Source organism: Carcharhinus amblyrhynchos, chromosome 15, assembly GCF_965287045.1.
Source record: "Carcharhinus amblyrhynchos chromosome 15, sCarAmb.v2.hapA, whole genome shotgun sequence".
NCBI classification, from domain to species: Eukaryota; Metazoa; Chordata; class Chondrichthyes; order Carcharhiniformes; family Carcharhinidae; genus Carcharhinus; species Carcharhinus amblyrhynchos.
Window position 1 is genome coordinate 47880237 of NC_137338.1, and position 16244 is coordinate 47896480.

At 40.9% G+C, this 16244-nt stretch overlaps 1 protein-coding gene across 1 annotated transcript in view; it reads left to right on the plus strand.

The window, feature by feature from the left end:
- LOC145353294 (organic solute transporter subunit alpha-like) overlaps positions 1-15993 on the plus strand; it is a 35554-nt gene extending 19561 nt beyond the window's left edge. The window contains exons 3-8 of the mRNA XM_080203912.1: positions 4155-4228; positions 6183-6341; positions 9702-9813; positions 10543-10689; positions 12480-12585; positions 13086-15993. Of these exons, the coding sequence (XP_080060038.1) occupies positions 4155-4228; positions 6183-6341; positions 9702-9813; positions 10543-10689; positions 12480-12585; positions 13086-13255 (768 nt within the window). The 3' untranslated portion in view covers positions 13256-15993. The remainder of the gene's footprint in view (positions 1-4154; positions 4229-6182; positions 6342-9701; positions 9814-10542; positions 10690-12479; positions 12586-13085) is intronic.
- The last annotated feature ends 251 nt before the right edge of the window (positions 15994-16244 follow it).

Sequence of the window (16244 nt, forward strand, 5' to 3'; positions counted from 1 at the left end):
GCATTTGTGGAGAGAGATTATAGAGTTAACATTTGATGAGTTCAGTCCTGATGAAAAGTCACTGATCTGAAACATTAACTCTGTTTCTCTCTCCAGAGATGCGACTTGACCTGCTGAGTATCTCTCCATTTTCTGTTTTTATTTCAGATTTCCAGAATCCACAGTAACTCTGGGTGGATTTTTCTTGGAAAGCAGCGAAGGCCGATAGCGAGTGAGAAAGATGGCATTGAGCCTGCCAACAGCAATGGCAACTTTGACCACCATATTGTGCGGCACTTAGTGACAAAAGCGTTCATCTGAGGTCCCACGCCATGTCACTGCCAGGGCTGCCTCTGATTCACCCGCCCCGCTATCACCTCAGCGCTGCAATCATCAGGATGCCACATTAAAAGGCTGCCCCAGTGCACAGCTGCCATACTTTGCAGGTCATCAGGAAGTGACAGCTGTCGAGAAATTGACCCCCAAATTTTCAGATGCCTCCCTGCAGAGTCTACTCAATGCTGTAGAGGCATGTCAGGATGCTCAGGATGGAAACCCACCAACAAGGTTACCAACCCAGATTGGAAGGCGATGGTCAGTGTCAACCCTCTACAGAAGACAACAGCCATCCAGTGCAGGAAGTGGAGGAAGTGCAGGAATTCTGCCAGGCTAAGTCACTCTTCCCATCACTCTCACCTCACACACCCGTCACACATCCACAGGGAGCGCACTCACTGTCAGCTCAAGGGACACCACCACTCGCTGTCCCACATACATCTTCATCTCCCATGGGCGACATGTCCTCATCACTTCAATGATCCCGCTCACCATCTACACATGCCAGGTATCCTTACCATCTGTCCTGGCACATGTACTGCTCACACTCTCCATCTGTTTTCATGCAGGAAAAGCTGGCACACAACAAGAGTGAGAAATCCTCGGTGGATGAGGGATGCTAGAACTTAAGGTCCTCATGAACTAAAAGGATAGAGCTGCACAGTTGGCTGGGGAACATATTAAATACTCCTGTGCTGATGGTGAGGTCAGCGACGATTAACCAAATAAGGATCCAGCATTGCAACATCCATCAGATGTTGTGAGTCCTGTCTCCTGTAGCCACAATCCCCTGCCATGCACTAATGATCTCTCCTTTATTTTTCATGTACATCTGGGAAGCGGCCCAGGGAGTCCATCATCCAGGAGCCTGACTCCAACCCCAACACCAGCATAGAAGAGGGATTTACGGACCCCAGTGATGAAGAACCATCACAGCGCTCACCCACATCCTCCACCAACATAGAGACACCTTAGTGCACCCTAGTTTTAGAACAAGTTCAGGGTCACAATCTGGTGAGCACATTGCACTGTCTGATCCACAGCAGGTGTAGGCAGAGATATTCCAGGGTTCTGGCACTCAGAGGATTTTTGGAAACTCGGGATCTGCTGAATCCCAGTCAGGTGACTTGCCACTGGAGCTCTGAAGGCAGAGTCAGGAAAATCCGGAAGGGATGTCTGGTACATTCCTCAGATTCGAAGGCTGCACGGAGGAGTCCGTCTACCTAATGTCTGAGGTGATTGTTCCGATACTCCAATGCGATGAGTTCAACAGATGACCACCATGGAGACTTTGGTGCAAGAACTTTGTCTGCACTGTTGTAGGACATGCACCTCATGGTGCAGGCACTTGCTGGTAGCCAGTGCCAGATGAACTCACTCCAGCTGCCCTTCTATCTAAAGAGGCAGCCGGGGCTCTTACGCACTCATAAGGCGGAAGAGCAGCTGATGCATACCCCAAGTCATCCACCTAGGTGACTCCATGAGTGCCCCACCAATCCAAATTCTACTACCCCGCCTCCCCCCCCCCCAACGTCTGCTGCAGTTCCACAGGCTGACGAGGGTGACAATGCCATACAGCAGGACCCTGAAAACTTGTGATCAGTGGTTTGTGCAACACCACAGAGGTCACTTGTAGAGTTTTGGAAGGAGCCACTTGCAGAACAATTGAATGCTGCACTCACTTTCAGCAACACTGACACTGTGGAAGACCTCCTGCAGCAGGTGGCAGAGGTGACCAATCAGTTCACCTGACATGCATACTCTTTGGCCACAATGGTTCTTGAACATCTGCAGGTATGTACGTGCTGTCTGTAAATCCTGGGTCTAGCTGGGTGCCATCTAATGACAACTCACCTCCACTGACATCTCCCCTGCCTATCAGTGAGAGGAATGACAGAAAGATCGCCGGGCTCCATGTTCCATAAGTTTTCCTCACTGCAGTATCAGAGAGAGAGATTTTACAATTATCATTTGTCTCTTAAAGACCATTCTTTGCCCATTCATCATCTGAAGCTGTCTCTCAAATCCCACTAACTCATGTTTGGCTGTCACATTGATGACCAGTGTTGACTTTGCATTCTCTTTGGCAACATCAAGCACCTCTCATCTCAAGAGCAGGCATTGCCCAAAGCTTTACTCCAAACACTTGCACTCAACCAGGTTCATGAGGAGCACTTGTCAATACGCATGACAGCATGCAGCCATTGCCAACTCTCTGAGGGAATGTATTTGCTTGCCCAGTAGGTCAATGGTGCTGACACATCATGACAGTCATTGATTTTGGAAGTCATTGTGCCAAGGATTAAACGTAGAGCAGCACCCAATGGGACTGACAGACGTTAAGGTGCTTGACTAGTCTCACTCCAGGCATATCAATTGAGTTACGGTTGAAGGCCTCAGCTGCAATGGGTGGCACAGTGGTTAGCACTGCTGCCTCACAGTGCCAGGGACCAATTCCAGCCTTCGGTTACTGTCTATGTAGTTTGCACATTCTCCCCATGTCTGCGTGGATTTCCTTCAGGTGCTCCAGTTTCCTCCCACAGTCCAAAGATGTGTAGGTTAGATGGATTGTCCATGAGAAATAGGTGAAGTTATAGGGTGTTTGGGTCTGGGTTAGTTTCTCTTTTGGAGGGTCAGTGCAGACACAATGGGTCGAATGCCTCCTTCTCCACTGTAGGGATTCTATGAGGAATGATCATTGTCGTGTTTCCCTACTAGTCTTGCCCGTGTTAACATCCCTCCTCCAGAAACCACCTCCTCCTCAGAGTTGAGTAGAACCGACAGTCCATAATGATTCCCTACCCTCCTCCCAGTGCACTGCCCCTCCTCTCTTTGAGGGTCATCTTAGAAGCTCCAGCCCAGCAGCAGAGGACATCCTCAGGAATGACACATTTCACACTTGACAGTCAACCTCTGGGTACCCTGCCATTATATCAATTCCCCCCTCCCTCCCACTCCACCACCATCCCCCCCCCCCCCACCCCTCACCCCCCCCCCCCCCCCCCCCGAGTATCCTGTAGTCATCCTCTGAATATCCTGCAATCAATTCTCCAGTACCCTTCCAGTGATACACTGGTCTTCCTCAAGTGTTATCCCAATCTCCCTCGAGTGTTTCATTGGTCTCACTTTGAATCCCCAGCAGCCCCGAGTCAAGCTTGGTGTCCACTGAATGAGTCTGATGTTCCCAAAGGCAGACTCCTGTATGCCTGAGTCAAGCCTGGTGTCCCTGAGTCAGAGCTGGTATCCCCAACCATCTGATTACGGGGAGCCACTCAGCAAGCATTGCACTCATCTGGGCTCCCCTCAGAGGCGCATCTTTTGGCACCAGAGATTTGCACCATTCTGACCTCAGGCTGCCTTGGATGGATTTTTTGATGGGGTGGAAGTTATGATTATGTATATGGGTCCAATAATACAGTTTCCTCCCACAGTCCAAAGATGTGTGGGTTAGGTGGATTGGCCATGCTAAATTGCCCCTTAGTGTCAGGGGGACTAGCTAGGGTAAATGCATGAGGTTATGGGGATAGGGCCTGGGTGGGATTGTGGTCAGTGCAGACTCGATGGGCTGAATGGCCTCTTTCTGCATTATAGAATTCTATGATTCTAGAATGAGGAGCAAATATATTATAATGATGTTCCCAATGTCGATGACCACTGATGGGGAGTGGGGATGACTACAGCAAGCTTTCATGCCAATATAGAAGGCAACTTTGGACTTCTTCCGATATTTTCCACTCTTGTCACTGAAACTGTCCAACATGAACATGAGCAGAAAACCCCAGCCTCTGTTTTACAACATTTAAACTATTAAAAAGTAATGGTTTATGTTTATGTTTCAGGTGATAGCATCTACGTCTTGTGTTGGGATGTGGATTCCTCTAGCTTCAATGATCACAGATTTGACAACAGCGGTGTATGTATTTCTTCTGTGTCCTGTCACTTCTAGTGTACATTAAATTTTGATTGTCGGCATTAAATTCTGGGAAAGTAGAACTGCCTTGAAATTACATACTATCTACAGCAAGGAATCACAAACTATCCCATCAAATCTCTCAGACTGGTGCCAAAAACCACATTCTTGGTTACTGCAGGTGGAATTGGCTGATCTCACTTTCTGTAGAGCATCCTTGATGTTTTCAAGTATAAAATGAAAAAAACAACAGAAGACAGAGCTATCAGTAAATGTGAAACTGTTTTCCATTACAATGTCCAAAATGAATTGAGAATGCAGATGAATACAAGATTTGAAACAAGATTGGTGGTGTCAAGCTGTGAAGTTTATTTACCTGAACTGGGTGATTTCACAATTTTAAACTGGTTAAAATTTGTGATAAAAGAAAATTTCAAACAGATGGGCTAAACATTTCAGTGGGCGGGATTTTCCAGTGATGCTCCCCCGAGTTAAGCAGATCTTTTGCTTGTCTGTCAAATTCTCCATCTCATCTGTGACAATTCCTGCATTTTAGGGTACTGGGAGAATTAGGACAATGTTACACCATTCACTGGCGTAATTGCCAGAACTTCCTTTCCGAAATGGGTCCTGTGCTCACAGTGAAGGTGAATTGGAGATGGGAACCACTCTGCAGACCTGATTCTCTGAGCCATACTCCCGACATGTGTGGATCCTCCGTTGAAGTGCAGGATCACAGAATTACCCCACCAAGTGATAAAATTGGCATAAATTCCTCATATAACCAAGTACTTATTTTCATTACCTTATCCTGGGTCTTTGCCAATCAAGCACACAAACATGCTGCTGCTAGTAAGTGCATAAGAGAATAAGTTAGTGATTTAGTCTTTCTAATTTCCTCTTTAAAATAAAGACTGTATTATGTGTCTGCTTGTCATATCTCAACAAGAAAATGGATACGACCAACAATACAACGGTTTTCAGAAATCAGGGGTGCAGGTTTACATCCCACTATTATGTGGCCATTAACCACATGGCAATTTTAATTATTTTGTTTTCTTCCCCATCTCATGTCAAGGGAGTTTTATGCTCTTAGTGGAATGTGAATAATTTCTACTCTTAATTAATCTTCAAGCTAGTAACGTGTACAGAAATGATAAGGAAGAAATCTCCCAAAGAGCTCACAATCCAGTGTTATAATATCAGTGGAATAAAACTTCACAGGGAAACACTTTTACTGACTAATAATTTTACCAAGTTTCCTTTCATTGGAAATATTTCAGCATGAAATGTAGGTGACTAATTGGAACTCCAAGAGAAATTGATTAAATGCTACAGGAAATTCATGGGCTTACTAACTGAGGGACATTTTAAAATATTCAGGATAAAGCAACAACTAAGAGGAATACAAAGTCATTTAAATGAAATATATTTCTCATACCTGGAATGGGTGTGTTGTCTTATGAAGAAAAATTGGACAGGTTAGGCTTATATTCACTGGAATTGGGAAGAGTAAGAGGTGATTTAATTGAAACCTTTAAGATCCTGAACAACCTTGACAGGGTGGATGTGGAGGTAATGTTTTCTCTTGTGGGAGAATCTAGAATTAGGAGTTACAGTTTAAAATAGGAGGTTACTCATTTAAGACAGAAATGAGGAGAATTTTTTTCTCTCAGAGGGTCTTGAGTCTTTGGAACACTCTTCTTCAAAAGGCAGTGGAAGCAGAGTATTTGAATATTTTTAAGGCAAGGTTAGCTACATTCTTGATTAACAAGGGGCTGAAAGGTTATTGGGATAGCCAGGAATGTGGGGTTGAAGTTACAGTCAGATCAGTTGTGATCTTATTGGATAGTGGACCAGGCGCAAAAGGCTGAGTGGCCTACTCCTGCTCTTAATTCCTATGTTTGTAATTATTTTGCAGGATACATTTCTTGGATTTTTTTTGTTATTTCTGTAGGTACTGTGCAATTGTTATCCACAAGTTCCTGGAGATGATGATAGAAGAATTTGGAGGTGCTGAGGTTTTCCTGAAACACTTTGAAAACACTTTTGTTAGACTTAGCACAGGGCCATGTTGTTGCTGCTGCCCATGTTTACCTGCTGCAAAGATTTCAAGGTGAGCTGTAGATTTGATCAAGAAAACCATTCTTGGAACTGTGATGTGTTATTTCTGTAAGTGACATGTATTGTACATTCTGAGTTATTGAGCTTAGAATTGATAAAGGGTTTGGGTGACTGAATGACAAAGATCTCATCAGTTTTGTTCAGGACTGGGTCATAATCCAACCCACGATGATGGAATGAGATTGTGCTCTCTTTGAATGGACCCACCTTATATTAAGTTGATCTTTCTCTACACTTTAGCAATGACTGTAACACTATATTCTGCACCATCTTCTTTCTATCTCTATGAACGGTATGCTTTGTCTGTACAGCATGCAAGAAACAATACTTTTCACTGTATACTAATATATGACAATAATAAATCAAGACCTTTGTTAACTATTCTACTTATGTTTAAAGTGAGGTTACTTGATAATAACCTAGTTCCTTTGAAGATCCAGAAAAATAAAATTCTGATAAATTTTCATGACTGTAATGGGACACAAGAACAGGAGTAAGCTGTCTCATGCCTTTCAGTTAGATATGGTTGATATGTATAGCACAGCTCTGTTTTAACCCCTTTTGTCCATACCCAAAAGAAATCCAATAATCCCAAGTTTTGAAATTTTCAATTAACCTAACCTCACCACCATTTGGGAGGGAATTCCATTCACAACTCTTTGTAAATAGGAAGATCACACTGATGTTCTTGTGCATTTGGATGAAGACATGTTAGGGCTTTGTAATTGGAAACTTAACTCTTCTTCTCATCGATAATATGCTTGACCATGAAATATTTTATATTGATGGGACAAAAATCCGAAAGTCGTCCAGTCCTCTATTCTCAGTTTCTTTTTTGGGGGCATGTTTACATTGAAAGCTTGACAATCTTTGACATCTTACCAGAATGATCATTTTTCATCTGTAAATATAGATGCTGATTATTAATAGAACATTAATTCAAGGAGGGCATCACATAAACCTTGATCCTATATTCACCTAATATTCAGATACAATGGACTTTCCAGAAGAGATTACTTTTATTTTTTTCTGGGATGTGGTCTTTGCTGTCAGGGCCAGCATTTATTGTCCATCCTGATTGTCCTTGAACTGAGAGGCTTTCTCACTTTTTTTTCAATATTGACCATATTGCTGTGGCTCTGGAGTCCCAAGCATGCCAGATCAGGTAAAGATGACACATTTCCTGCCCTAAAGGACATTAGTGAAACTAATTCGTGTTTACAATAATAGATGATGGTTTCATGGACACTAGCTTTATATTCCTGATTTATTAACTGAATTCAAATTTCATCAGCTGCCATGGTGGGATTCAAACTCATGCCTTGAGAGAATTCACCTGGGCTTCTGGATTACTAGTCCAGTGACATCACCACTACCCCACCATCTCCCTCATGCGAAACAATCAAGTTGAAATATTACCTGCATTTTGCTTTCTTCAGTCCATACACATAGAAGTGATTTTAACTCAAGTATCATTGATTTGATAATGAGTATATTTGATTCCTGATTTGGACAGGTTCCTACTACTCCAGAAATAATGGTCAGAATTTCACAGGGCAGTGGTGGTCGTTACACTGCTGATTAATAAGGGCCAACCTCACCTTGGCTGGCCATGGAAACCCCAATTGTATTTTACATTCATCGAGCAGTTAATTGCCTATAGGTAGGGCTTTGGCCCCTAAGAACAGCCATTTATTTAGATGGCTGGCAATTCTTCAGTCCCAGCAGTGCTACTAACAACAGGCCAGAACCAACCACCAAGGAAAAGGCCACAACAAACAAAACAAATTAGGTGCGGGTTGTCTGAGCCTGCCATTTAGGCAGGCCCTAGTGAGGGGGTAGAATCACTCATGAGGGTGGGAGAGATGTTTTTCAGTGGGGGTGGCAGGGGAGGGTGAGGAGCCTTTATGGTCCACAGGATTTCCAGTCAGGAGGGTCACCCCACTGCACCCTCCCACCTCCCCATACAAGCCTGCAAGAAGGCTACCAGATAATATATCAATGGTGTCAGAAAAAGTTCCTTAAGTAGCCCTTTATTGGCCTTCCATCATGTGCCCTTGTGGCCTTGTAAAATCCATGCCAAAATTTCATTACATCTGTAAGCTATGACGTGGAGCCCCCTCATGCACTGATATGTTACAGAGTTGTAAAGATGAGCTCTTCTGACATAGCATTATTTATGGCAGGCTCCTGGTTATAGTCAAATGATGTGTACAGTTGGTTAATCTGGGAAAATCAACAGATTCCAATCTTTACAGTTCACGGTGGCTACTTTACTATGGCCTCGTGATATGTAGAAATATATTGGTTAGTGTTCTGTCACTCCAAAGAATATTTTTAATGGTACGTTAATAGAATGCTCCACACAGGAGGAGGCCGCCTCATATTGTGAAGATACAAAGGTGAAGGGCTTTGTTTAATTAAGTACTTACTGCAATTATAAATAGACATTGGTGGGACATTGGTCTATTAGGTAGAAAGCAGACGTATGTAATGCTACATTCTGTAAATCTGTCTATTGCCAATGGTTGGGATTCTCCAGCCGCGCTCACCTCAAAACCGGAGAACCCCGCCAAATTCAATGGACCTTTGCATGGTCCGACACCCCACCTGCTACAATTCCTGTGGTGTGCGGGACAGGAGAATTCCCCCATGAGTGTCTAGATCTATACTTCACCACTGAGGTCGATTTAACAAATATAGTGTTGGGGACTTAAATAGCAGAAATAATCCGTAAAAATGGAAGAGAGTAAATACAATAACATTAGTACTTACTTGGTTAACTCTGGCTTAAGCAATTGAAACAATATATGGTATATAAACTGTTTATGTTGGTAATTTTTTACCTTGGCTGTTGGTACATTACAATTCCATAATTACATTCAATACTCTGACCCGAAGTATCAAAAGTATCATCTTTCAGCTGAGACATTAAATCAAATTCCTGTCTGCCCTCTTGAATGGGGACAAGCCTATGGTACTAGTTTAAAGACTAGGGAAGTCATCCTTTGAGTCCAGCCCAATATTTATCTCTTAATCAACCTCAGTCCAAAATAATAGCACATTACTGTTTGTGGGAGCTTGATGTAGTGCTTCCTACAATACAACAGCGTCAACACATTGAATGTACTGAATTCATTATATATAGAGTGTTTTGAGATGTATTGAGGCCATGGTTTCAATACAAGTGTTTCCTTTTCTTTCCAAAAAGTATCAAAAGGTGCTTCACTGTGTGGCCTGAGTTAAGTCACTTATCAGGTTAATGAGTTTAAAGTAAATGGAAGACCTAAACTAATGACTTATATTTGTCATTTTAAACTGCTGACTAAATATGTTGTCTGTTTCTTTTTAGGCGTCTGATGTTCTTGCTAAAATTGGGAACATTTCAGCTAGCTTTCTTGCGGCCGGTCCTAATGATCTTCACATTAGTCCTTTGGGCAAATGGGACATACAACCCAGATGATGTACGTTTTCTTTCCTCTGTTAAGCCGGATGCTAGAATGTGAATGGAATAAATAAAAATGTTGGTGATAAATTGACAAATTTTAATTACAGGTTAGAAATTGACAAGCTTGCTCTTTTTCTGACCTGCTGACTAAGTGGTTCATTTTTCAAAGTTCACATCTTTGGGTTAATGCTGAAATTTTCTGTAAGAATACATATAATTATTTCTCAGCAATTCTGTAATGTAATATCCAGTGAAAATGATTAAACTAAGTGATTCTAGGGAGCATTTTGAAGAGAGGATTATGATGCCAGATTACAGATTAAGAACTCTCATCTTCAGCATGCCACATCATGGAATGTTGCCCAATGCTTAGCAGTATGTGTACAAAGCTGTTGTTCATATATCTGTATGGTGGGTTATCAATCTTCACTGTGCACTAAATTGCATATACCAAGTGGAACTCACCATTACTCCATTGTAGGTTGATCTGTTCTGCCCATTTCATGCTTGATTAAATTCAATAAACAAAACAAAAAAACTTATGGTATGGGACTATTCTTGGGGCTAAAGCGATATGATGGGGAAACGGGGGATCAGGTTATTGAATTTGATAATCATAATGAATGGTGGAGCAGGCTTGAAGGGCTGAATAGCCTACTCTTGCTTCTAGTTTCTATGTTTCCAACTGACAATAGTCAGATGCTTTTTCAATGAACATAACAGCTTATGATTTCCTTTTTTACAGCTTTCTGTGAGTGGACCTGAAATATGGATTAACATTTCCCTGACTGTGTCCACAATAGTTGCACTGTGGCCAGTTTCAATTGTTTTTTACAAAGTCAAAGACGAACTTAAAAATCAGAAGATAACACCCAAATTCATCCTTTTCAAGGTAGATTGAATTCTGCACCTTACAGCTATATGAGAAACATTGATTATTTCTTATTTAAAAGGAACAAGTATTAGCTACCAGGCTGTTTTGCACTTCAGTGGCATAATTGGAGAAACAAACAAAGTTATACAATATCAATCTTCTAAAACATGTGTGTAAAACAATAAGAATGGTAAAATGATTGTTTCCTTTGTTCATTGTAAAAATACATTTCCGTATGTGGAAACCTGTTTCCTATGAACTGAAATGAATAATATTCTGCGCAACAGGTAAGTGTGAGCATATCTAAAGGGGAACCGTAATGGAAACTTCATGTTCTTGCACCAAAGATTATCCAGGCTGCCACCATGTTCCACAAAGCACTTCTAAAAGTGGAAAATAGCACACTGTTAAAGTAAATAATTGAATTTATTTACATGACCATTAATATGATTATTTATTTATTTTGTTGATTTATTTAAGCTGTTAAAAATAATGACTGCAAAACCTTAATTTTCCTTTGACATTATTGTGAACTTTTATCTGGTAAAAGTCTATGGAGCCAATTTGCTGTTTGAGGTGGACATACCTACTCCTACTCAGGAATTGAAGATGCAAGAAAAACAAAAACTCCTGAGTTTTCATATATAAGCTTGATACAAAAGGCCAAAGATCTTCATAAGCAGATGTTCATGTGATCAAATGTCAAGTCACAAAACTTCCAGGACAACCTCCAACCAGAGCTGGCAAGTCCATTCTCTCCCCAGCTGTGACAACAGGAAAAAGGAACAAATGGGGCTTTATGAGAAAATACAAAATAACAGATTTAAAAACAAGTGAACATCTCATGTAAACCCAAGGCCCAGAACTGAATACTGAAATGCAGGGGGACAGCTGTTGCAATTTGAAATTATCTGAAAAGAAAGATAATGTGAAATGACAGGATTAATATTTTTCCTCCAGTTGTTTTTTCAAGGAAAAATGTAGGATTGAATTAAGTGGAATATTCTTAGACTGCAATTTTGTTTGCTCACATGTCATCTGTGAATAAAACAGCTTACAATTCATATCTGATTTTGACTTGCCAAAGGTTTCAATCCCCCATTTGAATGATTGAAGAAGCAGAAATGAAAACAACTGTTAATTACACAGTATCCAATTCAGACCACAAGTTGTACAATTACAGGCACAATGATTGACAATCACTAGTGTACCCCAGAGAATATTTAAGGTAGACCTGAAACTTATAACAACCGCCCTGCCTTTGTGTGAACCAGTTGAAGTAATCCATTTAAAAAAATTGGTTAGGTTGAGAAAATACAATTTGTTAAAACATTTTGCACAGGTTTACGGTCAACATGTCAGCTCAGTGACTATCAATATTGGCTGTGCAGTTAGAGGGACTCGGGTTGGATCTCCGGCTTGGATCAATGTCTGTGGGAGTTTGCATTTTCACCCCGTGCTTGTGTGGGTTTTCGCTGGGTGTCCCGGTTTCCTCCCACATCCCAAAAATGTGCTTTTTAGGCTGACCGTTGTCAATAAATTGTCCCTGAATTGGATCTCCCTTAATCTGGTGCACATATAATTCCCTAAATTTGCACCCCCTTTATTGTGGAGTTCCACTAGAGGCAGACAAGAACGTCGACGATCGACGAAAGACTTGAATAAGGCACTCACTGAGTGTTAAAATGGGCGGTGTGGGCTTGTAGGGCCAAAGGGCCTGTTTCCTGTGCTGTGCTGTTCTTTGTTCTTTAGTTATCATGGTTTATAGTATACTCAAGGATTGCAATTTTCTACTATTTTTTCTGCAGGTTTCATTCATTCTTAATCAACTCCAAGCTCTCATTATCAATATAACAGCATCAGCAGGTGGCATAGCCTGTACACCTCCATTTTCGCCCGCAGCCAGAGGAATGTGTATGTTATTACATTTCAAATCTATAATTCTCCATAAATTTCTGCTTGAGGAGAGAGCATGTAAATTTCTTATTATTTGTGAGTATTCATTTAAGGAGTATCCGACAGATGTACAGCAATGATCCTTACTATTCCTGTGCATTCCTAAGTGGTCCGGTGTAGTTCTAAAAGCATGTACATGCCAAATAGTTAATTTGACGTGGGGCAGCCCTGTGTCAAAATTGATATATTAATTTTTTTGACAGATTCACTATGTAAGCAGGACTTTGTTTTATTAATGCAAGGCCTCTTTCACTTTCATGTCAAGTCAGAAATTAGGCTGTAACATTATAGCCTGTCCTCACCACTCGCTCACTAACGACAAAGCCTCACAATATCACTTAAAGATTTATTGAGACTTATGCACAAATTGCCAAGGCAACCTCCATTCTAATTAATAGAGATCTTTTGCTTAAGTGCCAAGGCACTCAGTAAGCTAATTATAGCTCTATCTTTTGCAGATATGAATCAGCAGCTTGTCATAATGGAGATGTTTATCATCACTTTGATATCACAAATTTACTACAGGAGGAAATACCACTTGAAAGAAATAGATGAAAAGCAACCCACAGTAAAAACTCAAGATGGACAAAACCACCTGAGTGGTACCATAACAGAAGATGGAAAGTAAAATGTGTAAGGCAATAATAAACACATTTTTATGACAAGAATTCAGCTTATGTCATTGATGGTTTCTCAGTGATTGGTTGGGCCTTTTCCAATTGCCAGTCTGTCAGCCCAATAGTTCAAATATATTTGTTTTGATTCTCAGTTACATTAACACTTAAACAGGAGGCCTGTACTGAACTCTTTGTTTCCATTCGCAACCTCTTTGGGCCATTAATTGCTGTTACCTGATGATGTAAGCGAGCAGTGAGAATAGGGGTGGAGGGGATGGAAATGGCCCAGGATTCTGAATCGTGGCTAGACCAGTGATATTTGCAGCAATGTTTTTGATTAGTGGAGATATGGGAAGGGATATTTAGTGTGGGGTAGTGAGGTGACAGTAGGTCTCCTCAAGTAATTGTGCTCCTTTACGGCTGCTGTCATAATGGTTTCAGCTGTCTGCAATACTTAATGCCAGATGAAAATGAAACAAAAACGAGCCTGAAAGTTCCTTCACAAATCCATTCAGACAGCATCTGCAGATGCAATAAGGTTGATACTTTGGCTCAGTCCACCTTGCAAGGTTCAGTGCTCATGAGGTGTATTAGACAGGAAATTAGGGGCTGCTTGCCCAGCTTTTCTTTCTGTTAATTTAACTGGATGGAAAATCAGGGATGCAGGTCTGTGTTTTCCTCATCAGCATTTCCTGTGAACGGTGATTCTTAATTCGACCATGGAATTAACCTTACTCAGGTAAATGCAGGGCTAAACAACTCCCCAGGTAGAATCATAGAATAAGGACTGATTCTACATTGAGAACTGAGGAAGCTGCTTGAATCTCATACACTCTGGTAGCTTTACAACTAAAAAAATGGATTGTGAAATTATTGTTTATCTTTACTGGATATCATGTTCAAAGTAAAACCTTAAAGTTCATGTTCATTCACCCAATTCATTGTTTGGAATGTTCCTCAAATGTTGGTAATTGACTGAAGAGAGTCAAATTGACATATCACAAACTTCTCAAAGTTTGTCAAAATGTAACTTTCTCATGTGATATTCTTTTTTCTTCTGTTCTATGACCACTTTTGAGTATTGTTTCTAATTTTGAGGAATTTATGAATCATTAGTCCCTTGGGGATGGATAAGATGTCCCCTCACCAATAGGTTTGGAGATGTGATGAGGGGAGGAAGGCAAGTAAAATCCAACAGGCTTTGCTCCTGCCATCTACACATCAGTCCTAGCACTCACCAACCTTCCTCCCACCCCAATCCCACTGCAATTAAATGGGGAACAGGGATGCCTTTGGATTTATTGAGGACCTTATTAAGGCCTTTTTAAAAATTAATTTGTGGTATGTAGGTGTTGTTGGCTAGGCTAATATTTATTGCCCATCCCTAATTAACCTTGGGAATTAGTGGCCACTTAAGACCTAATCCTACAACTTTAATTGCACTGCCTGGTTTCAGGCAAGGGGGATAAGGACCTCCATTGCCAGCCTCCTCGACTCAACAGAAGCACGCAAGGTAATTTCCATTCCCCCCACCCCCCCACAACTCTGCAACCTTACTCCTCCCCGGACTCTTGAACCTCACCACCCACAAACTCACACTCTCACCCACTTCTAACACTTTCCCCACTCTACCTATGGGTCCTTTCACCAGGACCTGCCAGCTTGGCATGGCGTGGTGAACTGTCTGTAGTCCCAGATGTGGCCATTGCTCCTGGTGGTGCTGCTTGAACTATAGAGCTGGCAGAATTCAACCACTTAATGTTAATCAGTGTTAATCTGCTTCAGGGGATCATGGTGTAGATTCCCCATCCACCCACACCCACCTTTTAGCCAGAGCAAGTGGGGACTAAGTATCGCTGTTAAGTCAAGCCTTGAAATAGTTCTAACTGAGGAATTTTACTTTTAAGGGATAGCAGAATCAATTGTGTAAATCAATTACACAAATTTCAAACCTGCAAAATAGCATGTAAGAAAAAAATTAATTCTAAAGTAAAATTAAAAGTTTATTTATTAATCAAAAGTAAGGCTTACATTAATACTGCAATTAAGTTACTGTGAAATTCCCCTAGAAATACCATACGTAGCTACCTGAAAATGCAATAACTGTCATTGGGTTGGATTTTGAAAACATATTCTTCATTCAAAGTGCAAATTCCAACATACTGTGAGAAATTGATTAAAGTTTAATGTGTATTTATTAGTGTCACAAGTAAGCTTACATTAACATTGCAATGAAGTTACTGTGAAAATTCCCTAGTCGCCACACTCTGGTGCCTGTTCAGGTACACTGAGGGAGAATTTAGCATGGCCAATGCACCTAACCAGCAGAACTTTCAGACTCTGGGAGGAAACCAGAGCACCCGGAGGAAACCCATGTAGACACGGGGAGATCGTGCAGACTCCACACAGACAGTGACCCAAGCTGGGAATTGAACCTGGCACCTTGAGGCGGCATTGATCATTTATCTGTTTGGACTAATTAAAAATTAGATCTTTTCATTCAAAAGTTGAGTGTTAATTTGATCCATTGTATAGAACAGTATCTAATCATAGGAAGTGGTATAATCAGAAATTATTAAGTCTATCTGCTTTCATCAAAATCAGCAGTTTTACAGAGCCAATTCTTGAGATCTGATAATGCAAAATAAATATATACAATAGAACAGAACAGAATAATATTGTACAAAAAAAGAGATATCAAATTAAAGTAAGTAACACTTGGTGGCTGTAAATGAAAGAGAAAAGCAAAAAGGTGTGAACAAAGTATCAACTGATTCACTGTATGATATTTAGATTTTTTTTGCATATATTCCTAACCTATATACTATTTAACTTATTCTTTGTTCAACGATTATTTTATGCCTGCTAATAAAACTAAATAATTAATTTTAAATTATTGTGGTCTAGTGGTTAATTAAAGAATATATAGCATGTTTTACAAACTCAATGCGTCTCAAAGCACTTTGTAGCCAATGAATTATAATCATTTTTTGTTATGTA